The sequence below is a fragment of the Pteropus medius genome, unplaced genomic scaffold (assembly GCF_902729225.1).
Source record: "Pteropus medius unplaced genomic scaffold, Ma_sr-lr_union100, whole genome shotgun sequence".
NCBI classification, from domain to species: domain Eukaryota; kingdom Metazoa; phylum Chordata; class Mammalia; order Chiroptera; family Pteropodidae; genus Pteropus; species Pteropus medius.
The window spans coordinates 921,313-945,313 of NW_024352783.1; the positions used below are offsets into that span (position 1 = coordinate 921,313).

General features: G+C 43.1%; 1 protein-coding gene, 1 long non-coding RNA gene and 4 other non-coding genes across 9 annotated transcripts; 4 read left to right on the forward strand and 2 right to left on the reverse strand.

Annotated features, from left to right (window-relative positions):
• Positions 1–3,923: 3,923 nt before the first annotated feature.
• On the reverse strand, positions 3,924–11,915 carry TMEM107 (transmembrane protein 107). Of its 4 annotated transcripts, none has more exons than XM_039847285.1 (5): positions 11,651–11,915; positions 11,441–11,508; positions 11,238–11,338; positions 10,456–10,531; positions 3,924–4,776 (listed from the first exon to the last, which is right to left on the reverse strand). In XM_039847285.1, exons 1-5 carry the CDS (start codon positions 11,735–11,737, stop codon positions 4,770–4,772), a joined length of 339 nt encoding a protein of 112 aa, XP_039703219.1. In that variant the 5' UTR covers positions 11,738–11,915; the 3' UTR covers positions 3,924–4,769. The 4 variants fall into 4 exon arrangements, with proteins under 4 accessions (XP_039703219.1, XP_039703218.1, XP_039703217.1 ...); XM_039847284.1 differs by having other exon boundaries at positions 10,435–10,531; XM_039847283.1 differs by lacking the exon at positions 3,924–4,776 and adding an exon at positions 9,034–10,207.
• Positions 9,418–9,552, reverse strand: LOC120589971 (U8 small nucleolar RNA). Its single transcript, XR_005649600.1, has one exon. It is a non-coding gene; the product is annotated as a U8 small nucleolar RNA (small nucleolar RNA).
• Positions 11,916–11,935: 20 nt separating the features above from the next.
• On the forward strand, positions 11,936–13,813 carry LOC120589705 (uncharacterized). The gene is made up of 2 exons (XR_005649558.1): positions 11,936–12,394; positions 12,724–13,813. It is a non-coding gene; the product is annotated as an uncharacterized LOC120589705 (long non-coding RNA).
• An 8,328-nt stretch (positions 13,814–22,141) lies between these two features.
• On the forward strand, positions 22,142–22,213 carry TRNAW-CCA (transfer RNA tryptophan (anticodon CCA)). Its single transcript has one exon. It is a non-coding gene; the product is annotated as a tRNA-Trp (tRNA).
• Positions 22,214–22,646: 433 nt separating this feature from the next.
• On the forward strand, positions 22,647–22,728 carry TRNAS-GCU (transfer RNA serine (anticodon GCU)). Its single transcript has one exon. It is a non-coding gene; the product is annotated as a tRNA-Ser (tRNA).
• A 702-nt stretch (positions 22,729–23,430) lies between these two features.
• TRNAI-AAU (transfer RNA isoleucine (anticodon AAU)) lies at positions 23,431–23,504 on the forward strand. The gene has a single exon. It is a non-coding gene; the product is annotated as a tRNA-Ile (tRNA).
• Positions 23,505–24,001: the final 497 nt, after the last annotated feature.

The following is a 24,001-nucleotide window of genomic DNA, read 5'->3' on the forward strand; positions in this document are numbered from 1 at the left end:
CAATGCCCGGTGACCCACCTTTAGCCCTTGGCATGGGCTAGAGGTGGGAAATCAGAAAAGGCAAGTACTGGTCCCAGGACAAAGCTGGACCTCTGCCGCTGACGTGCAGTGGCGTGGTGGTAGTTGGGAACCAATCTGTCACACCGCGGGCAGATGTTTCAAAGGTCTAAGGCGCCTGGCCGCTGAGTAGGGGGTTATGAAGGAAAGGAGATGAGGTAGGCTCTTATTCCACACCCCAGCCAAGTCACTGTGGGTGTGAAAGATTCACCTCACAAGTGGAGTTCAGACCGGGGTATTTGGAAAGCCAGGCCGTACTGCAAGCTTAGGACTCCAGGGAGGAGGGCATGAGGCTGCTTCGTGGGGCTGATTCACGTGGTGGCTGCAGACTGGCTAAAACCTAGCTCTTGCTCAGAGTTGGGTCAGCTACCCTGGCCTCAAGAAGGGGGCTCAGCCTTTTTTTCCAGGTGCAGGGCCTGGGCTGAAAGGGACGGGGTTTGTTTTGTTTTGTTCTGTTCGTTTGTTTTTAAGCAGAACAAGAACAGTAGGCAAGGGGGCGACTGCAGCACCGGGTTACATGGGACTACTTTACATGCGGATTAGCCTCATAGGTGTGACCTTTATCAGTTCCTGTCCTGCCTCCGGACCCAAAATGCGTTAGCTGTGTAGGCACTAAATACATATTTCTTAAATGGCTTGATGTGGAACATGGTTAAGGAGATTGATTATCCAGGGCCCCTTCCACCCCTAACTGATCTCTTTAGTTCCTCTAAACAGAGGCAGCAGCTGTACATGCCCACCCAGCTCATTCTTAGCAGGTCTGGCACTGCAGCCAGAAGACAGGACTAGGTGAGCTGCCTATCCGCTGTGGTGGGTGAAGGCAAATCTCAAGAATGAATAAAGAGGCATCTTAGGGACCCCTAGTGGGGGTGCTCACTGTATTCCTGGAAGGGTAAGGAGGGGAGGCTCTGGTCTTGGTCCCTGAAACAAACAGGAGCCAGCTTCTTCCCTCCCCTACCCAGGCTTCCTTCCCAGGGTCTTCGGATGTGAGAACCTCCCCAATGCAGCGCCCCACCCCCTCCTAGCAGAAGCCTGGGGACTGGCTGTGTCACCAGAGGTGTCCTTTCCCAGCTGCCTGGGGTGAGTGTGTGTGTTGGGTGTGGGGACTCAGCAGATCTAAGATAAGATGCTCTCAGCTCTCTCCTCCGAGAAGCAGCCACTTCCCAGGTCCTTGTACACTGACACAGAAATGTCTGGTGGTTCAGCCTGTGTGAAAAGAAAGAAAAGAGCAGCTTCCATGAGGGCCTCAGATCACAGTGTGGGGTGCTAGCTCTTGCTCTTAGTGCCTGAGATGACTCTACTCTCTAGCCAGAGGACAAAAATACCAAATTCTAAGCTTTTAAGTTAAAAAGCCAGCAGTGTCTGGGTCTAAGACTGGGAAGATTGGAAGGGGGTACAAACAGGCAGAGCCCCCGCCCCTTGCCCCAACACCCTGCACTAGCTGGTGGAGAAGCTAGTGGAGGATCAGACAAGATGTGAGACACTAGTTTAGAAGTGATCCCCATTTCCCCAGAGGATCAAATCCAGGACATGGAAGGGACAGAACTCAGAATAAATTTGGGGAGCCAAGTAATGTATTTGCATAACTGAGTTCTGGCTTCTACATTTATCTGCTTTGGGGTTGGCAGTTGAATCTCTGGACCCCACTTCCAAGGCTCATTCAAAGGATGTGGGAGGGGGCCCAAGCATACTTCTAACAAACAGCTCTGGTGATTCTGATGTAGATGGCACAGAGAAAACCTTTATTAAAGTTTTTTTCATTGTTTTTTTTTTATATCTTCTAACACAACTGAGAAGTTGGGATGGAACCGGGCTATGTCATTTCCACACAGAGTCATGAACTTGCTCCATCCACGAGTTCTACCCTACCGAACTAGTAATTAAATTTAGACTGTGTCTACCCACCAAGGCAGCTTGTAAATCAAGGCCTTCTAATTAGGAATAGAAGCATGCCCTTGGGAATGTTGCCTGGAATGGGGGCTGAGGGGGATACCCCCCCCCCATCCCAATCAAGTCCAAACCTCTGGCTGAGCCCTCCAAGTCAGGAAGGCTCTGGCTGCCAAGTCAGGGGCTGCCTGCCAAGCCCTGGGCTCATGAAGGGAAAAGAAAGTACTAGGGACCTACTGTGTGCCAGAGGCTTTACAGGGATTGCCACGTGTGCTCAGTTTTTAATTACACAAATAATGTGACTGCATTCTCCTTGCAAAATATTAAGACATTACACATTAAGCTGAGGTTCCTTTAGTGGACACCCCCCCGCCCCCCACCAACTCATTTGTCTTTTTGCTTTTCTTTCTGGAAATTTTCATGTATCCTCCTTTCAAGGGGAAAAAACCTTTTGTTACATTTATTTATTTTTTTAATTTCCAAAATGCAATATCCTCTCCATAGATACTATTTTTAAAATTCAATATTAGATTTTAAACTAGGTAATAGGTATCACAATCAAAATTCAAGAGGTACAAAGGAGTGTACAGCAAACCCCGGTTCTGAGCTGCCCAGGACCCCTACCTGACACAGCTACTGTCTCTATTCTTGTAAATACTTGTAGATTCTTTTTTAAAATACAAATGCTAACAGGTTATATGTATTGTTGCCCCTTCCATTTTTCCAATTATAGATTTAAAATAATATATTTTTTGCTCCCTAGTATTCTTGTCTCTTCCAAATTTATTTCGTTGGCTTCCCCCACCCCCCAACCATTGGCTTTTTAAAAATGTTATATATATACATATATATATATATATAACATTTACATATATATAACATTTATATATATAATATATATAATATATATTATATATATAATATATATTTTTAAAAATGTTATATATATAAACATTTACATATATATAACATTTATATATATGTAATTATATATATATGGATGTCTTTTATTTTGGAGGCTTTCCTCAAATGTTGGCTGGTCTTTGGCTCTCTGTATTTAATAGGGAGTCACCAAGAAGATGACTGGAAGGTTGTGTATGTGTGTGTAGAGGCATTCATGGCTGTCAGCTTTGATGTGGAGCAGAGGAAACTTTTCAGGGGGACTCTCCCAAGTGTTGAAAGGTGGCAGCCTTTCTCTGGGGCCATTTAGTTTTTTGAGAGAATATCCTCCATTCTCCATCTCCTGTCCTTGAAGGGGGAGTAGATCTAGAACAGGGTGGGGCTCCTGGTTCTGGCCTCAATCCTCACCTCTACTGGGCCTGGTGTCCCAAAGTTCAAAGACTCCTCAAAAATAAGCATGTGGAAGGAGGGGTAGTGTCTGTGACTTAGGTGTGAGAGGTGAGGGAGTCTCAACACTGAACATAGACTCTGTTACCCCTGCATTCAGCCAGGGTGGACCCAGGGTCTAAGGACCTACAGGATCTTTGGACACCATGTCCTGACTACCTCTGCCCTGCTTGGCCTGTCAGTACATTTTGGCCCCTGTCCAGCCTCCAAAGCCTTGTTGAAATCTTTTGTCCGCTGCTGTCTTCGCTCCTGGTCTCTTGTCTTTGTAGATTTACACCTTTTTGACTTCTCTCGTTATTTAGTTAATCTTTGGAAAGGAGAGATGACAAATGCTCATGACCAATCTTTCATGTTTAAACAGAATTCTTACCACAGTTTAACTAGTTTCTCAAGGACCAACCTTTTAGGTTGTTTCCAGTTTCTGTTGTTTTCTTTGCTATTACAGCAGTGCTATTAGGAACATCATTGTAAATACGTGCCATGATCAATCAACCCTCAATCCTATGAGTCAGGTATTATCTTGATTTTTACATTTGGGGAAAACCAGGCTTATAGAAATGCCTTGATGGGTCTTTTTTTAAATTAGCTAATCAACTTTTTTTTCACATATAGAATATCTCTTAAAAGTTTTCTTTTTTTTTTTTGTATAAAACATAATATAAATACATAGAGTGGTGCCTCTTAATCTGTATGATTCTCCCTGTACAAGTACCAAGCAGTGCCAGAGACAAGGCAGGCAAATGAACAATGAAAGATGGTGAACTACAGTCTCAATGAGGAGTGTTTTCACCCAGCATAGCCTGCAAAATGGAGTGCTAATGGTGAACGCCCAGATATCTGATTGAAGAGGATGGGTTTGGGCAAGACCTGTGTGCCCAGTGTTTCTGTGAAGACAGCTCTGATTAGGCTGGTGAAGCCCCAATTACTTGCTACCAGTTTGACCAGGGAGCCAACTCCTGTCAATGCAGCAGGATAGGCGTGGCCCTCAAGGCTCCTCCCTGGGAAGCAAGGTAGCATGGGAGTGACAGTGGGGAAGCCGCATTCCAGAGCTCTGTGTGGGCAGGACAAGACACAGGCAGGTCAGTCTTCTAGGACTAGGAGACCAGGATGCCTTATGGTTCCAAACCTTCACTCTTCAACTTTCCTCCACTCATTTGAGATTCACTAGGGTTGACAAGCTCCTCTATTGGGCAGGGGGGAGTCCCCCTCCAGATAATGTAGCTGGCAAGAAGCCATATCTTCCTTATTTCCCTCCATATCATATGCCAAGTTCAGAGTCTGGCTGATAGTGGGTGCTCAATAAACTTCTGTAATTAAGTCAGTTGATTTGGCCTGATAGCCTGGAGATTTGGGTTCTAGTCCCAGCTCTCCCTATTTGGATGATATCCTGAAGCAAATGGCTTTCTCCTTGGGCCTCATTTCCCTCATTCGTTAAATGAGGGCTCTTTCATTCTACAGTGCTAGGCATTCTGCTGGCATCAGGAGCTGCAATAACACACAAGAAAAGAGATAATTAAAACAGCATGTTTGTCAAGTATACATCAATAAATCTCAAAAAAACACACACAATAAGATCTTTGATGGACATAGTAATCAAGACACTTGCCAACACAGCTCAAACAGATTTAAACTAAAAGGAGAAACTGAGTGCTCACATAACTGGAGCAGCAAGATCCAGGTGTTCACAGAATGTCAGCAGGAGTGTTTCTCTTTTTCTAGCTCTGCTGGCCTCTGACTTAGCTTCATTTCCAGACAGGGAGCATAAGCAGTTGCAGGCTCATATTCTTTTAAAATGTTATAGTTGTTTTTTTTTTTTAAATAAAATGTATGTGGTTCTAATTCCAAAAGTCCAAAAGAGCATATGTAGGAAGTCTCTTTCCCACCCTCCCAGCCACCCAGCTTCTGCCCCTCAGCAACCAGTCCTCCCAGTTCCCTGTGCCTCCTTCAGAGATGTTCTGTGCTCATAGCTTTCCACTTCTTTACACAAATGAAAGCAAACTATATGAGCTGTTCTGTGCCTTATTTTTGTCATGTAACTTAGATATCATTCCATAACAGTGTCTTAAGTTTGCTTTTTTCCTCTTCCCAATTTTCCTGTAACATAATTTAACCAATCCCCTGTTGTCATTTAGATTGTTTCCAATCTTTTGCCAACAAAAGCAAAGCTGCAGAAAACAACCTACAATTTCCATTTCACCTATGTGCAAATGTGTAGGGCTAATTCCTAGAAACAAAAATCCTAGGTCAAAGTGTTTGGGTATTTGTGACTTTTATTGATTTTGATGGATATTGCCAAATTGTACTCTATGGATGTGTTACCAATTTTGACTCCCATCAGCAAACAGATTAGGCCTGTTTGCTTAAACCCATACCCTCTCCAACTATATGAAACTTTTTGGTCATTACAAATATAAGTTAAACACGATTTGCATTTTTCTTATAGTAAAGGAAGTTAGGCATCTTTTCATATATATGAGAGTTGTTTATGTTTTCTGTAAAATGTCCACACACAATTTTTTGTACATTTTTTATTGAGTTGTTATTTTTCTTATAGATATGTAGATTTTCATGTCAAAATTAGCACTTTCTCTGCAATATGAATTAAATATTTTCCCTAGATTTTCTGTCACCTTTTAATTTTTGCTAATGATTTTTTGGCCATGTACACTTTTAACATTTTAAATATGTATTTAAATGTATCATTCTTCTATGACTTCTGTTTTGTTATCGTACTTAGAAATGTCTTTCCCATTCCAAACTACTTCTGTGGTATTCTCACCCAAATGCAATCATGAGAAAACATTGGACAAATCCTAATAGAGGGATATTCTGCAAAATAACTCACCAATACTCTTTAAGTGTGTCAGCCGGGGTAAAAAAAAGACTGAGAAACTGTCTCAGATTGGAGAAGCCTAAGGAGAGATGATAACTAAATGCAATGTGAAACCCTGGATTAGATCCTGAATCAGAAAAGGGGCATTAGTTGGAAAACTGGCAAAATTCAAATAAGACCTGTAGATTAGTTAATAGTATTGTATCAATGCCAATTTCCTGGTTTCAGTAATTATACCATGGCTATGCAAGATGTTAACATTTGGAGAAGCTGGGCGAAGGGTACGCAGGAATTTTATACCATTTCTGCAGTTTTCCTGTAGTTCTAAAATTATTTAAAATGAAAACGTTAAAAATATCAAGGCTTCTTTGAGTACTTTTAATGACCAATCCCTCTTTTCCTCACTGATATTTTAATTTTTTAAATCAATTTACTTTTTTTAAATTAAGGTAAAAAAATACGTAATGAAATGTACTACCTTAACCATTTTTAAGTATACAGTTCAGCAGTGTTAAGTACATTCACTCTGTTGTGCAACCAATCTCCAGAACTCTTTTCATCTTGCAAAACTGAAACTCTGTACCTCTTAGACAATTATTCCCCATCCCCTCCTCCCCTAGCCTCTGCTCTACTCTCTGTCTGTACGAATTTGACTACCTTTGGTACCGCGTGTAAATGCAAACAGCAACATTTCTTTTTGTGACTGGTTTATGCTGATTAAGCCACTCATTTCACAATAAAATGAAAACCTATTTCTGCAGCTAACTGGCAAAGCCTCTGGTGTTGACCAAGAAACAAATAGTGCTTGTGGTAGCTATTTATGGAGTGTGGATGAGGGAATTTAGGCACAGAGAGGTTAAATGACCTGTTGCAGATCACACAGCCAAGGAGGGTAGAAGGTACACTTTGATCCCAGGATTGACTCTACGGCTTGCTCCCATAGCCTTTGCTCTGGGCTAGGGCTCAGAGAAGAGAGCCAAGACCTGGAAACCAGCAGCATCTGGTTGGTGTTTGAAGACAAGAGGTGGACGAAGTCACCCAAGGAGCAGTGACCACCTATATTTAAGGGGCAAGTGGAGGAGACAACCAAGTATTATGTCCTCAGTGACTGACACATTGTAGGTGTTCAATCAGTTATTTATTAGATGAGTCTGAGAAGGAGTAGCCAGAACAGTGGGAGGTAAATGAGGAGAACCATTTTTCAGAAGCCGAGGGAGAAAAAATTTCAAAAGAGGGGAGTGGTCAACATATATGCTGAAAAAAGATCAAGCTACAGTCTGAGAAGTGACCTCTGGATTTAGGAACAAGGGAGCAGTTTCTTGGGATTTTAGGGGCAGGAGCATGCTGGCAAATGTTTAACGACCAACTCTCAAAAAATGTATCCATTTATTTATGTACATAAGTTTTTTACAAATTTTGCTGATATAAAGGATACATAACACAAAATGTACAAATAATACATATAATATTCTTTATTGTAAATTCTACTCTCGTATCCATGATTTCATAAATGGAGTTGTATGCTGACTACAGGAATAGTTCCAACATGAATGCTGGTTGATATTTTTATTTATATTTTCAAGTAAGACAAAAGAAAATAAATGGAGATACAACAAAATGTCCAGTTCCTCAATGACTTGAGTGACTTCTTTGGTATTTTTGCCCAAAATACATGATCTCAATCTAATCACGAGAAAGCGTTGGGCAAATCTGATAATAGTTTATAAACCCTGGGAGAATATTTCCTTTACTTTTTGTGCTATTCACAATGCAACAGTTACAGACATTTTCTCTATTGCTTTCTTAAATTTAGACAACCATCAAAGCCTGATATGTTGTGTTTGCCAATTTCTGTGGTATAAATACTCCCACCAAGGCCAATTTCAAACTATCAACTACATGTCACTAAATGAGTTCAGAAGAGATACATAGTATCTCTATCATACAGATACGAAAAATGTAAATAACCTGAAGAGCATGTAATAGTAAAACAAGCAGGAAGTAATGAATTTTGAGTATTTATTATGTTTTAAAATAAAATTTAATTATAAATTTACATAATTTGATTTTTGATAATAGCTGTATTTAACAACCAATCCACAATGTTTCTGTAGAACGAAAAGTCAGCTTTCACAAATTGGTAGAACACACTAAATTGGAAGAACGGACTGCAGTGTGGTGTGACTTTCCTGATCAGGCCTCCTAACCACTGCCAGCAATGTCCACATTCCTTGCCTTTCTGCACAATCTGCTCCCCTACCTATCTCTTTGCTTCAGCCACTCAAAGTGCTCATGTAGGAGCAACATTTCTGCTACCTTGGGCAAATTTATCCCTCTCTATAGCATCTATAAGTCTCCTTTGTAGCACTTATCACAAGTTGCTATTAAATTACTCTGGTAGTACCATAGTTTCTTGTCTGTCTCTATGAGCCATATCTGTGATGGATCATATTCACATCTCCTCTCAGTACCTACTACAGTGCTTTGCTTATAGTAAGTGTTAAGTATTGAATGAATGCTCAGCAGTACTGAATGAATGCTCAAGATGAACGGCTGCCAGGAGAAGAAACATATAATCAGAAAGTTTATACATGTGTGAGGCATCACCTGGGATACATCAACAGAAAGTATTTCCTTGGATGACTTTAGCTTATTTAGAACGGCCTGGGTTCCACCATTTAGGCCTAAAAAGTATAGAGAACTTTCTCAACATACACTTAACCAGGAAACATGACCCCAAGAACATTCATCCTGTGACATGTTAGAATTTTAAACTCTTGTACTTTGTGTGTATAATGCCTAATAGTGTGTTTTAATAACTTTCTTTTAAATATGTTCTTTTCATGTGCTAGCTGGCAGAGGTGGGGGGTATTGTTCTCCTGAGAACAACCGGTTTGTCAGGTTTCTGGTGGGAGCTCCACCCACCAGGGAAGCACTCTCTGGGGGCGGTGGCCCTTCTTGCTATGGTGAGGATAATAACCATCTGTAACACCAAGTATGACCAACACTAATTATCGCTTTATTGGTAGCGAACTGGAGATACTCAGAACGTTCTTTGTTTATTTAAGTTTTCAAAGTTACTAAAGTTACTATTAACATGCCACAAAAAAAACCCCGGAACTTAAATACAAAACTTAACCCCACTTAAGACAGCCCAGAGAAAAGACAATCTATCTCAAAAAACCCAAGTGAAAAAACTTCAAATGAAAAAAATCCACAACTACAACCAAAAAAGTAAAACACACCACATCACACTCAAAACTCCACTCACAACAAAGTGATCGTCAGGGAGAATCAGATAGGAGCAATCAGAGTGTTGCAAGCCCTGATTACGCAGAAACGATAATCACGATTCATGCGGTCTCCAATCATCATATTCTAATCTGCCCTCCAACGGAGGAACAGGTAAGGATTATCCCACCTGACGATAATACTAACTCATGGGCATTCCATACTCGGGGAAAAAGATTCCGCTAAAAGCTAGGGTGAGTTTATAACGCGTTAGCCTCAACAATCTAAAGTACTTAGAGTCTTCCATTTTTGCTGTTCCATTGATTTGCAGCTCTTTTAAAATACTTTTTACCATTTGGCTGCCAAAATGGTAAATAAACTAATTCTTCCCAGAATGCTCCACTCCACGAGCTTACAGACGTTAGCATTGCTTATTTACATATCTCCGCCCACTCCCTTCCGCCCGACACGTGCCGTAATAACCAAAATAAAAGCGATACAGTCTGCAAGGCTGGAAAACAGCCTCCCGTTTCCCTAGTAGTTTGGCTACCCCAATTCTCCCCTGAAATTTTTCTAAGACTCGATCTTACTCTAAAATAGATTTTATTACAAAGCACTAAATAAAACGCTGATAATCCCAAACTCGACAGATAATTAACACTAAAATTCTCCACCAAATGAAATTTTAGGGGGAAGGTCTAAGACTTTGCCTTCCTCCTTCCAGGAACGGTGAAAGGTCCCTTGCTCCTCTAGCCTTCCTCCCTACGTTCCCATGAAGGTGATCAGAAAGGTTTCCTTTTCAGCCCAAAGACGCTGACGAATAATGCCACTTCAGTGACAGCTGGGAGGGCACTGTGGAAAGTAAAGTGGTGGGTTCAGGGCCCCTTCCAATAAAAATATCCAAATCCCCAAACCAGAGACCCCACCCCAAAATATAGGTGGGGCAGGACTTCAAAAGACTACAGGATGCTCAGTGGATCTGATATCTCATACTTGGAGTAAAGGGCTGGGTGGGGAAAAACCTTTGGATTTAGAGTAAACCTTCCTCCCCCATGCCTAAGCATTGGATGTTACTATACCTGCAGAAGACAAAAATGTACCAGTACGTGGTGCACTCCCAACGCTCAAATATGAAGAAGGATAGGGCCACAGATGCACTACAGTGAGCTCCGATGGCTTGAGAACACACCTGAGTCAAGGAAAGCCTTTCGATCCACAGGCAGTGATGGGCCAGAAAAGGCCAGTGGTGGGGCTGGCATCTACATCAGGTTCACTTCTTGCTCCCTTGCCAATTGCAAAGGCACGGTGCCAGCAGCCATGAGTAGAGGCCAGAGCTGAGCCTGCAAAGCTGAGACCTCAGGCTACCCGCATGCCTTATCTAGGGGCCAGCCTGAACCCTTCAGATGAGTAGGAGTAGGCTCCCTATCTACTCCAGGCAACACAAGAATGCTCACAGTGACTTGATACACTCGCTGGAATCATTCTCCAGTGCCCTGGTCCTCCTGGTCCACAATTCAATTGTCAAGAGCTTTCCCTGATCCATCTTCCTCACTTTGTCTTTTCTGAGTTCCCATAGTGCTTTATATTTTTACACACTCTGATAGCACAGTGTTTATCACACCGAATTACAGGTTCCTCCTCAAGGGAGAAAACTGTTTTATACCATTTTGGGATCTCCAGTGCCTGGTGCATAGCTGGGGCTTAACAAATAATTGCATACTGTATTAAATTTTCTGCATTATCTAAGAAGTTTTCTCAACTAGAGAGAACTGTTTGCCTGCTAGGACAGACACTACTGTTCCAAAAAGGGCCAGTCAGGTGGCTGAAGGGAGTCGTGATGGAAATAGGCCCTGTAGGAAAGGTACGCAGGCGGAAAGGATACAGATGAGGCTCTGGGTACTGTTGAACATGGAAACTCCTGAGAAGAAACCGGCCAACTCCACTGCAAAGAGGCCCAGGGTGACAGAGAGTGCTGTCACCAGCCTGCAGAGAGGAAGGGGGTTGGCTCAGGCCTTTTGGAGTTCTTCTAAGATCCCTCCATTCCCACTATTACTTAATTCTGACCACCCGGCCGCAAGCGCTCACTGAATGTCCTGTTTCTCATATTCCTGGCTGGTGAACGTGAGAGGAAGGCAGGCCTGGATGTTGCTATCCTGGAGAGCATGTCACAAAGAAAGAAAAGTGAAAGGGGTGGGCGGCGGGGGATGGGAGGACCCAACTGGGTCAGGCCCTGGGAGAGGAGCGGAGTTGGGCTGGAACTACCCTTAGGTGGGAATGGAGGCGGGAGGGTCTTACCCGGGACCAGAATAAGGTGATGACGACCACCAGATGCGCCAGGAGCGTCAGGAAGCGAGAGGGCACGAGTCCCGTGATCCGGCCCATGGCCCCCAGAGGTAGGGGCACCTCCTGGAGCAGAAGCCGTGGTCTCTAGGGCTAGAAGCTCAGAGATGGCCGGCCACTCCTGAAGTCTCCCAGGCTAGCAAACAAAAATTCAACTTACGCCTTTCCCGCTCGCGCTGGCACCGCCCAGTTGCTTTAGCAACCGCGTAAGCGGGCGCTTGAACCAGATCCCTGAAAATCTCGCGATTTCAGGAAGTTCTCGTGCCTCGAGGGACCACCTGGTAAACCCTAGTCTCTGGTCCGCTGGGGGTGGTCCCAGCAGGATTCCTAACAGTAGCTACCTCCCTCCGCGTAGCGGAGCTGTCTGTCGGCATCTGAGACTGTGCGGTGTGACGGAGCCCGGCACCGCAGAATCTGCCCACTCAGGGCCGGCGAACGGAAATTCGCCGTGTCCTAACCCGGAGACACCCTTTCCTCCCCCATGTCCACGCCAGGAGCGGCCGGGCCCCATTCCGCGCTACGTTTCCCAGGATGACCCTCCGCGTAATAGTTGCTTGCCACAGAGCGCTGTCACCACCCGCCCCGGACTTAGGGCACCGTCATGCCCAAGGCATGCACGGTCTCTCCCCTTCCCTCCGCGTCTCTCTAACTTCCCACTGCCCTAGGCCACAGGAGACGAAGGGACCCGAACGTGGAGAGGTGGGTGTCCCTAGATTGTCCAGCTGTTACTTATTGTCACGGAGCCCCTGGTTGTTCGAGGGCCCCAGACCTGAGCCTTCCTTGATTCTGGTTCTGCCCAACCCGACTGCCCAGATAACTTTGTTCAGTTTGGTGAGAGATTTGCAAAGTGCAGAAAATGGCCAGCTCTCTCGAACTAAGATGTGGATGAGAGGCGTGTTTTGGAAAGGGAGTGGACCACGCGGGCCTGGAAAACCGGGAGTGGAGGAAAGGAATGGTACCCGGCGTCCCTGGGAGGCAAGGAGCGGGCGGCGACGCAGACTCTGCTCTGATTTCCTTATCTCTTCAAGGTGTGGACATCTGACTTTGCCCAGCCACAGTCTAAGAACTTCTTACTGTCGACAACTTCATTGACCTTTGGATCTCAAGGGGATCCCTGAAGAACAGAAAGTTCTGCGATTATTGCTCAGAGTCCAATCCCATCCTCACGGGGACCTCCCCGCCTACTTCCCAGAAGAACCAGCTCTCTCTCCACTCACTATCTCCGTGCTTTTAAGCCTGTCTGAACTACGAGTCTAAGAGGCATTTCTGATTTATTTATTCATTCAACAAATATTCATTGACCAGCTAGTTAAGTGCCAGGCACTGAGCTGGGCCCCTGTTCTTGAGGAACAAGACAAGAAATATCTACCTTCGCGGAGTTTATATTTTAGTCAGGGAGATAGACAACAAATATGCAAACAAATAATAAATCTGCACGGTAATATGGGCTATAAATAAATATTTATAAGGGAAACAATATTGATAAGGGAAAGGCTCTTTGAAAATTGATCATATGTTAACCTTTGTTTTAGGAAATGTGGTAAAAATTGAGGAAACCCATTTCTCTCTTCCAGGATCCAAGTGCAATAAATGGATTTCTTTTTTCTAAACCAGTGGGTGAAAAAATTCAAAACTCAGAGACGTAGTCAAAAGATGTTTCCACAGGTCATGAAAGACAAAGACAGGAACACTTCCAGATAAGGGAGACTAAAGAGAAATGACAAATTTAACATGACAGATTTAATGTATTATTCTAATGGATCCTGGACCAGAAAACAAAAAACAACTTTCTTTCTTTTATTATAAAGGACATTAGTGGAACAACTGACAAAATTTGAATAAGATCTCTAGCTAAGATAATAGTAAGTGTTAATTTCCTGATTTTTTGTAATTCTACTGCCTTAATGGAAGAGGATGTCCTTGTTAGAAAATACTAAAGTGTTTAGGGATAAAGTGGTATGGCTGCAATTTACTTTTAAATGGTTTATAAAAAATGTGTGTCTGTAGAGATAGACTGATAAAGCAAACATGGCCTTGAAGAAGGTACATGAGAATTCTTTGTATTTTTGCAACTTTTCTATAAATAAAATTACTTAAAAATAAAGTTTTATATGATAAGCCCTTTTAAAATTTTCCTTCCAGGTCTTCTCCAGTATTATCATTGAGACATTAAGTTGCTTTATAAAATGAAGGAATAATTTCTAGGATTGAAGATCCCTATATATTGAAACCATGTAATGACATTTTCAGATAAAACCATCTCTTTGGAGGACAGCACAGCCTTTTCTTCATAATGGAGACAATGTGATCTCCAAAATACATAAAAACTGCAATCATTTAGACTTTCCAGAGGAATTATTTTTATAAAGGGTAAGGTTCTTTATTTTCTACTCGGAAAATATCAGTTTATAATCAAATATTACCCACACTGGTTTCTCAGCACTCAGGTGTGTAGGGGAGTTTCTCTCTTTTAATTGCTGAACCATTTCAAAGTTCTGAAAATATTTTCAAATCTCCCCCATCTCGGGCCAGACAGGCAAACTCATCAAGTATAGTGGACCCAAATGCTTCTCTCCCTTGAGGTGAACCTCATCACTATGAGATCCTTAAAATGAGTAACAGTGATGATAGCTAAAGTACAATGAGAGATGGGATTCCTGACTCTCCAACATGGAAATTACAGCACAGCAAGCATAGAAACATTCTTAGCACATAGACAAGATCCAAGGACTGAAGGCTGCTCATTCTTTTCCTCTTTCTTCCTATAACTTACATACATGCCTTTTCTCCCGAGAATAGAAAGCCCAGGCCTTCAGAGCCAAATTTCCCCAGCAACAGTTTATCAAGTCTTGACTGTTTGCACACAAAGGAAGCACTGACATATAGTGAAAGTGAGGAAAAACTGGGTCCTGCTTTTGCAAAGTGAGGTCTCCGGAATAAAGAGAATGAAGAGGAGTCAATCGTGAAAATTTGGGAGAAGAGCATTCTAGGTGGAGAAACAGCAAGGGCAAAAGTCTTTAGGTAGGAACAAGCCTGGTATGCTTGTTGAACAGAACAGAAGCTAAGTGTGTCTGAAGTATAGCAATGGAAGAGGGAGAAAAGATCAAGGTGAGGTGGGATATATAGACAAGAGTCAAATTATGTAAGGCCTTGCAGCTGTGGGGAGGGACATGGTCGGATTTATATCCTAGAACAACGGTCCCCAACCTTTTTGGCACCAGGGACCGGTTTTGTGGAAGACAAATTTTCCATAGACTGGGGCAGGGGGTCAGGAGTGGGGTGGATGTTTTCAGAATGATTCAAGTGCATTACATTTATTGTGCACTTTACTTCTATTATTATTACACTGTAATATATAATGAAATAATTATATAACTCACCATAATGTAGAATCAATGGGACCCCTGAGCTTGTTTTCCTGCAACTAGATGGTCCCATCTGCGGGTGATGGGAGACAGTGACACCCTAACTGTGTTGCTATGTCCAGTCTACTCCGTAATCTAGTTTTGGCTGCTGTCACTGCAGAAAACCCTACTTCACAAAGATAGGACGTTGGAAATGGAAGCAGGCTTTTCAGTGCTTTTGTGGCAATCTCAGGCTATTCCGCCTTCACTTTAATCCAGAATGTATAGAGATTTGAAGTTGTCTCAAACGTACTTTTAAGGCCACTGTCATTTGCCATCTCGAGCAATTGATCCTCTTCTAGCATGGACAAAGTTGATTCACCTGCTTTATTCACAAATAGGTCATACATCCATTCCTTCCCAGTTTGGGGGTCTTTTGTGGTTGGGAAGTAACGTTCAAACTCTTGAAAGCTGAGATAGGTGATCATTCACCAGTTGGGAGAAAGAAGGCTCTGGCTCAGTCTCTTTCAAAATCTCTGCTAATATTTGAAACATGTCAAAAATCTCAATATTCACCCATTGCCCCCATAATTCCAATTTGGCTTTGAAAGCAGCCACTTTATCTGCCAACTTGAACATAGTTGTCATTCTCCCCTGAAGTGAAAGATTGAGTTGGTTAAGCAGGTTGAATATGTCACACAAGTAAGCAAGTTTTGCAACCCATTCTGTGTCACTGAAATGTACTGCCAGTGGTGTCTGTTTTTGTAAAAGAAATCTCTGGAGCGGCTCTCATAACTCAAAAACTCTGCAGGATTGGGCCTGGTTAGTACTTTGATGGGAGACCACCTAGGAAGACCAGGTGCTGTAGGTGTAAAAAATAAAAAATAAAGGATTGTAAGCTGACAAGTTCCTTGCAATTTGTGAGATCAACCAAGGGTTGCCTCGCCTAAAAAAAAAAAAAAATTAAAATTAAAAAACAAAACAAAACAAAAAAAACCTTTGGCCAGTGATCTACCTTTAGAAAGCTATCTCACTTCTGTGTATAAGAGAAGATGTGTGTGCTCTGCGTCCATCTCCTCAGAGAGCTACACGAATAAATGTGTTAAGGGCATGCACTTTAATGTGGTTGATAATTTTAATCACATCCTGCAAAATGTTGTTAAGTTCAGGTGACATTTTTCAGCTAGCCAGCATTTCTCTATGGATGACATAGTATGTAGACTGACTTTCAGAAACGACCTCTTTAACCCAAATAGTGAAACCAGAAAGCCGTCCAATAATGGCAGCCACTCCGTCCGTGTATATACTGACACAAAATGACCAATTCAGTTTTCTTGATATGTAATCAAAGACTTGGATAGTTCTGCTGTGGTGTTGGTTGGCAACAAAAGTGCACATAACATATCCTTATGCACATCCTCCTGAAAAATATATCGCACAAAAATAAGCATTCTCGCCTTGTTGTCAACATCGGTAGACTCATCAACCTGGATTGCATACCGTGGTGAGTCATTCATCCTAACAATTGTGCCTCAAAATCCTCTTCTATTTCATCAATTCATCTAGTTATGGTGCTAGCCGAAAGAGGAGTATGTGCTACCCTTTGAACTTCAGCCTCTTCTAAAAATTCATGACAAATGTCCTTAGCAACAGGCAGGATCAACTTTTCTCCAATAGTAAAGCGCTTCTTAGCTTTAGCAATGCTGTTAGCCACTAAGAATGATGCTCTCAGTGCAGACACATTTGATGAAGTGGTGGCCTTCAATAATTGCTTCTGTTCTTCGTGTTCACGTTTTTTTCTTTTGAAAAATTCCAAAGGCTTGTCTTTTAATGAAGGGCGCTTGGTCTCACTGATAAGGTTTTGATATGAGTCTGCAAGCAATTGATTTATTATGGTCTCTGTGCAGTCAAACTTCTCTGCTAATGTTAATCTGTATTTGCAGCTGCTCCCCAGTGCTAGCATCACGGCTTCAGCTCTGCCTCAGATCATCAGGCGTTGGATTCTCATAAGGTGTATGCGATCTAGATCCTTTGCATGTACAGTTCACAATAGAGTTCGTGCTCCTATGATATTCTAATGCCTAATGATCTGAGGTGGAGCTAAGGTGGTGATGTTAGTGCTGGGTAAAGTCTGCAGATACAAGTAAAGCTTTGCTCACTAGCCTGCCACTCACCTCCTGCTGTGCGGCCTGGTTCCTAACAGGCCATGGACCAGTAACTGTCTGTGGCGTGGGGATTGGGGACCCCTGTTCTAGAAGATGACTTTGGCTGCAACATGGAAAACAAATTTTAAGATTTTAAGCAGAAGCCTAGTGAAGAAGCCATAGTGTTGTCCAGGAAGGACAGGATGAGAAGGTACCAGAGTGTATTCAAGAAGGCAGAGTAAAGTATAAGGAATCAAGAGATCATTAGAAGATCAAAAGGTCTGAACATGGGGCTGTGGGTGGGTGAGAAAAATGGAGGGGTCACGGATAACAGATTTGGGGCTCCAGGAGTTGGAAGTTTGGGGCATTCTGCTTATAGTAGGTTTCCTGCCTGGGGGACCAACTAGAGAGTAAGAATTGGGTAGTCACATTTTACGCTGTGAATTAATAAATAGTGAGCAGTCATTTAGTTCTGTCCTGTCATTTTCCATGACCTCGGTTCACAGAAGCCTGTGGTAGAGAAGTCTCAAAAACGTTGAGTTTTGGAGCCAGCCTGTGGTCATAGGCGGTACTGCTGGTGACCAGTTGTCCTTCACTCACTCTAGGGCTGGAATCCACATGTCCTAACATTTGAACTGGTCATAAAAAACTTAGAAAAAAATTTTTTATCATGGAAAACTTAAAACACATGTAAAAAATTTTTAAATAGTATAATGATCCCCTAATCCTACCATTATGCTTCAACGATTACCAACACATGCCCAACCTTGCTTCCTCTATACTCTCCCTCTCAGCCCTACTAGTTTATTTTGAAGTAAATCCTAGACATCACCAAACAGTTCAAATTGCCCACTTATCACATTTTTTTACAGTTTCTTTGAATCGAGGTCCAAGTCAAGTCCACACATTATACTTGGTAAATGTGTCTATTAAGTCTCTTTTAATCTTAAGTTCTTCTTCCTCCCTCCTCCTTCTTCCTTGTTTTCTTGCAATTTATCTGTTAAAGACACTGGGCTGTTTATGGGCTATGTTCTGGTTGGGTCATTTAACATGTTCCTCTATGCCCTGTCTCACATTCAATTTTCTGGTAAAAATACATCATGGGTGGTGGCTTGTAGTTCTTAGTCCATCGCAGCTAGAGGGTTCAATGCCTATTTGTCTCTCTTTTCCTATTGTAAAATCTGAGCAGTGGGTTCAGACTGAGGCAGCCATTATTAAAGTTCCCCATCACTTTTTTACCTACTGGTTTAATCGATCATCACTGCCTAGCTCCATTATTTCATGAAAGGTTGCAAAATGTGGATGTCCTAATTCTATCATTTCTCCTGCATTTATCAGTTGGATTCTCCTATAATAAAAATGTGCCCTCATCAACTCATTGTTTACAGGTCATAAGGGAAAGACTGGATAAATGTTATGATTCCCCCACCCCCGCCATTATTGAACAGTTTTCAGTACAATGGGTTGGTTCCCTAGCACTCTCTAAAAGTGACAAATTAGTTGTTTTTAGTATCATTGTGAACGTGTAATTTTTGTCATCTTTCATATGTTTCGGTTCGTTGCAGTTGTTATTCCTTTTGATGCTCAAAGTGTCTGTTTTGACCAGTGAGAACTTCTTCAAGTTGTCTCATTAGTGTTGCTTATCTTTTCTATGTGAAATTTACATAACATAAAATTAATCATTTAAAGTATACAATTCAGTGGTACTGAGACACAGATAAGGAAACTGAAGCACAGAGCAACATATTTACCTGTTCCAGGTCACAGATCCTGTAATTGATGACACCAGGCTTCAAACTCAGGCTGACCTGAGAAGAATATGATCTCTTCACACCAGTCTATGACCTCTCACTAGTCCTCATTATAATCTGTAAACATCTGGTTTATTACTTTACTCATTTAGTATTGTCTCTTCTAGTAGATCACAACAAATGAATGCAATATAGAAATGAGGTTCCTTGAGGCGTGGGGTGAAGTGAGGGAGTACAAAACAAAACTCAGGAGAGCCCATGCCCTCTCTCAAATCTATGTAGGAGTTGAGGGGAGTCGGGGAGAGGAGTGGTGCAGCAACTACTCAGCTTCAGTAAATTGTCTTGAGGGAATCAAAATCCAGTGTTGCAGGACTCTTGTATGTGTGTATGCTTTTTAAAAGAGAGACCGTAAATCCAGATTCTTATTCCAATTATAAATACTAGTATTCTACTTAAAAATGAAAAAAAAAATGAGAAGGAAAAAAAATAACCCTTATGGTAATAGCATACAGGCCTCAGGCCACAAGCTTTCAGGCTCTGGATCAGTGCTGCTCAACAGAACTTCCTATGATGATGAAAATATTTCATATTCTCTCTGTTCAGTATGGTAGCCAGCTAGTTTTATGTGACTATTGAGCACTTGAAATGTGGCTAGTGGGATTAAATAACTGAATTTTTAAAATTTAATTTAATTTGAATAGTCTCATGTTGAATAGCCACCACCCTCGTGAGCGATGCAGCTCTGGACAGAATAATTTTTTAGTTTCTAAAATTTGGAAACTATTGAGATGAATAGAGGAGATTTAACCATCAGAGAGTACTGTGAGTGATGACACTGGGCTGATCATACTTCACACCTGCTGCATAACCTCTCCGAGCCTAGAGATCAAGTCCACAAGTCCTTGGTACCATATTCGTTGACCCAACTACCCTTTCTAGCAAAATTTTCCACCTCACCTCATGCTCTTCAGCTACCCAGGCATGTCTCCTTCCTCTATAAGCCAGGCTCTTGCCCATGATAATACTTTTACTAAAGCTATCCCTCATTAATTTCACAAACACTTATTGAATACATACTATATTCTGGGAATTGTACTGGGTGCTAGGAATACATATTTTCTACTCTTGGGTAACTTAGAGTATAATGAAGAAAACCACCAAGGAACAATTAAAAGGTAGTATTTTAAGTGTTACCTTGGAGGAGACACAGGCAGGGCCTCTTCCCCCATATGGGCAGGGAAGTGGGGAGGAAGAAGCTTCTGAATTGAGTCTTGAGGGGTATGTAAGGGTCAGCCTGGTAGGGAAGGGACTGGGAAGACCATCGAGCAATACTACCAAGGACACTGGCACAGAGACAGCTGGCACTGAGATGAGTTTAGGCAACTGTAAATGAGTCGGGATGGTTGTACATAGGAAATGACAACGCAGTGGCTGAAGAAGCAGGCAAGGAATAGATGTTAATAATAATAACCACCATAATAATTGTGTGATTGTTATCATCCAGGCTCTGAGCATTTTATCTACAGTAAATAAAGTAATAGTGATCTATTATAATCTTTACTATTTTACAGATGGGGACATTGAGACACAGGGAGGATCAATAACTAGCCCAAGTTACACAGCTAGTAAGTAGCAAAGCCTGCATGGGAACCCTGGCAACCTGGTTCTAGAGCCCACATGCTTAAGGAATGCTTGCCCCTGGGGGTCCAAACAGTAAATTAGGACTTAATCCTGATTTTAAGCCACAGCATGATGGGATCATGTTTGCATTTTTAAAAGATGATTCTCTTCAACTATTCTGAAGGCAGAGAGATCAGAGGGGTTTGTTACAATAAGCCAGTGAGAGAGACTTAGGGGATAGCAATGGGAATGGGAAATTTGGGCTGAGGGAAAAATTATGAAGGAAATGTAATTGACAGGACTTGGTTACTGGAAATGGGAAGTGAGGGAAAGGGAAGAGTTAAGGCCAATTACTGGGCTTGCAGAAAGACTTGGAAGGAAGAATGACAGGGTCAAATAGAGCTATGCAGCAGGCACTGGTCTTCCAAACCAGAGGTGGGAGCCCTCAGTACACAGGTGATAGCTTACTCCAGGGAAGGTGAGCGAGGAGAGAAGACAGAACTTTGAGGAAAAGGACAGAAAAAGACACTGTGTATGTGGAGTGGTTGGGGAGGTAGGTAACAGCTAGGGGAAGACCAGATAGTGTTATGACAACCAAAGGAGAAAGCTCTTAAAGAAAATGTTGTCTTGAATCAATGAATATCAGGCCTGAGAAATGGCTGCGGGCTTTGATGTCTCTGTGGTGCTTGATATCTTTCGGGAGAGCCTCTGTGCAGTAAGTTCAGACATTTGGCTAGGAAGGGAAGGAGTGAGATACAGCATGACCTCATTCGCCATACTGGCCTGTTGAACTCCTCTTAACCTTCAAGAAGCAAAGCGGGGTGGCGGGGGGCGGGGGTGGAGTGGTGTCTCTCTGCCAGCTTTGGTATCGCTCTTTAGAGGTTCCCGCTCTGTCTCACCAGGAGAACTTCAAAAAGTACTGATGTTTATGGTGATCGAAATCGGAATAATGGTTTCCCCTAGGAAGGGAAGGGCGGGGATCTATTGGGAAAGAACATAAAAGAACTTTCCAGGGTGAAGGAAATGTCCTATATCTTGAAAAGGCTGTGGGTTGCATTTGTCAAAACTCATCAAAACACACACTTAAGATCTATGCATTTCATTGTACGTAAATTAGTCCTCGAAATTGTAAAAGTGACAAAATTACCGATCCTGGGGCTCTACCCTGAACTTTTATATTAGACTCTCCGAACCTGTGGCTATTTGGAAGGCTCCGCAAGCGATTGTAACATGCAGCCAGGGAGGATCGCACCGCGGGAGGAGCTAATTTCTAACCCCTTCAGGTTCACTGGGCTCTGGCACCGCTCCATCAAGTTCGGCCTTCCATCCGTTTGTGCACCAAGTCCGACTTTGTTGGGCTGTGAGCTCTGGTCTCCCAAGTAACCAGCTCTGGGTCACCTGGTCCTTAGCAGGACGCCGGTGGGGATAACTGAGCGCAGAGCCCGCCGAGCCACCGCCCAACCTGTGTGCGGTGAGCCCTGCTAGTCTCGCGAGGAGGGTGGGAGAGCGCATACACTGCACTGTAAAATCAGGTAGGCGTAGCCACCAAGTGGTCATGAGTGGACCTGACCACGCTCTTGGCCGGCTGACCTCGTGGCGCAACGGTAGCGCGTCTGACTCCAGATCAGAAGGTTGCGTGTTCAAATCACGTCGGGGTCAAGGCGACCTTTTCCCTTTGGGGACTTCAGTGGCCTTTATTTATTCCCCTTATTTTCAACTATACTCGAGCTCGAGCGCCTAGGTAGAAAAAGAAGCATCTTGTAGGCACCGGAAGGAGAGCGCTACTGTCTCGAAGTCCCGCGCCCACCCGTGGGAGGAGTCCAACAATCTCGCGGTGGTCTCTGCAGCCGAATGGATACCGTAGATCTGGGCCTATTGAGGGGCTCCTGAAGACTGGCGCACGCAAGAAAGGTCGGGCGATCGCACAGGCGAGAAGTTCGCTCAGTCAGCCAGCGCCCCTAGAATTGTCTTCGTAGTGTTGGGGAGGAGGATCTCAAGGAATGAGTTTCCTTTGAGACATGTTTGAATCCATTCTTACCGAAGAGTATGAATTGAGACTACAGAGACAGTGTCGTAAGAACTTGCGTTCGAGGACGAGGTGGCCGAGTGGTTAAGGCGATGGACTGCTAATCCATTGTGCTCTGCACGCGTGGGTTCGAATCCCATCCTCGTCGGTTTGCGTTTCCTGGCGCCTTCGCTAGGTTTTGTAATTCCCAAACTAAAACTGCCTCTCCTCTGTACGTTATCCTGCCCGCACTAAATTTATGCATCACCCCTTCATTCTCTCTCACCTGAGGTAGTAGTTTCCATATCTTTCTACTAATTCTTCCAGTATTAGTTATAAAATGCCCTTGCACATTTACTAACCTGCCACAGGGCTCTACTGACCAGGGAAACGGTGCAAACATTTCCTACCTTAGGCGCCTTGCCTTGGTTAAAGCGCCTGCCTAATAAGTAGGAGACTCTGGTTTTGAATCTAGCGGTTCCTCCTTGAGTTCTCAGTTGTGCAAAGACCTTGCGAGATAATTGTCTCTGGGCATCCATCCGCCCTATATAATTTCCCACGGGTCCATTCGTCTTGTCTCCGGGAATCCTCTGGGAGCTATCAAGTAATGTTTTTCATTTCTGTTTGTGTTCTTGAACGCTACGTATATGTCAGTCTTGAGCACTTGATTTGCTCCTTGGCCTGCCGCCAAACGCCATAGTTACATTATTTGTGCTTGTCAGTTTTGCGGCGTGGCTGTTACTTCTCGAAATGTTCAGTGATTCAGTTTTCGTGTGCCGTTCATGCCTTCCAAAACATATACATGCTTTCAAAAGAACTAATCAGTACGGTGAACTCTACATAAATTTATATTTAAAATGGAAACTAACCTGGCCGGTTAGCTCAGTTGGTTAGAGCGTGGTGCTAATAACGCCAAGGTCGCGGGTTCGATCCCCGTACGGGCCAGTGACGTGACATTTTTTTTTCTTTTAAATACTTGTGTTCATTTACCGGGAGAGGCATGTGGAGCACCGTTTCCAATCCCGGAACTCTTCCCATAAAAAAGAGAGGTGTGTTTAAACTCAGTCTAAAGTGCTAGTATTTTCAGGGAGAGGAAGAAGTTTCAAGAAAACTGATGCTCTTTCTGTGATCTTTTTCTAAATCTTTTGACCATAACAGGGTCAAATGCTGGAACTTATATGTGAACTATAAACAGCTGCCGGGGGTTGAAACAAAGGGTGTCTCAAACCACACATATGGCACTGATCAGTGCAGTATAGGAAATGGGGCCAGGAATTGGGCTAACAAGTGTTTCCCATCTTCCTCCACAGCCAAGATGTCCACTTTGCCCAGTCCCTGCCTGTCCCCTTCAGGATCTGAGAACACAATCCCTTCTTCTTCTCTTCTGGAATACCTTGTTTCTGGTTTTGCTTTTACTGAATCTCTGAGCCCATATCTGTGTT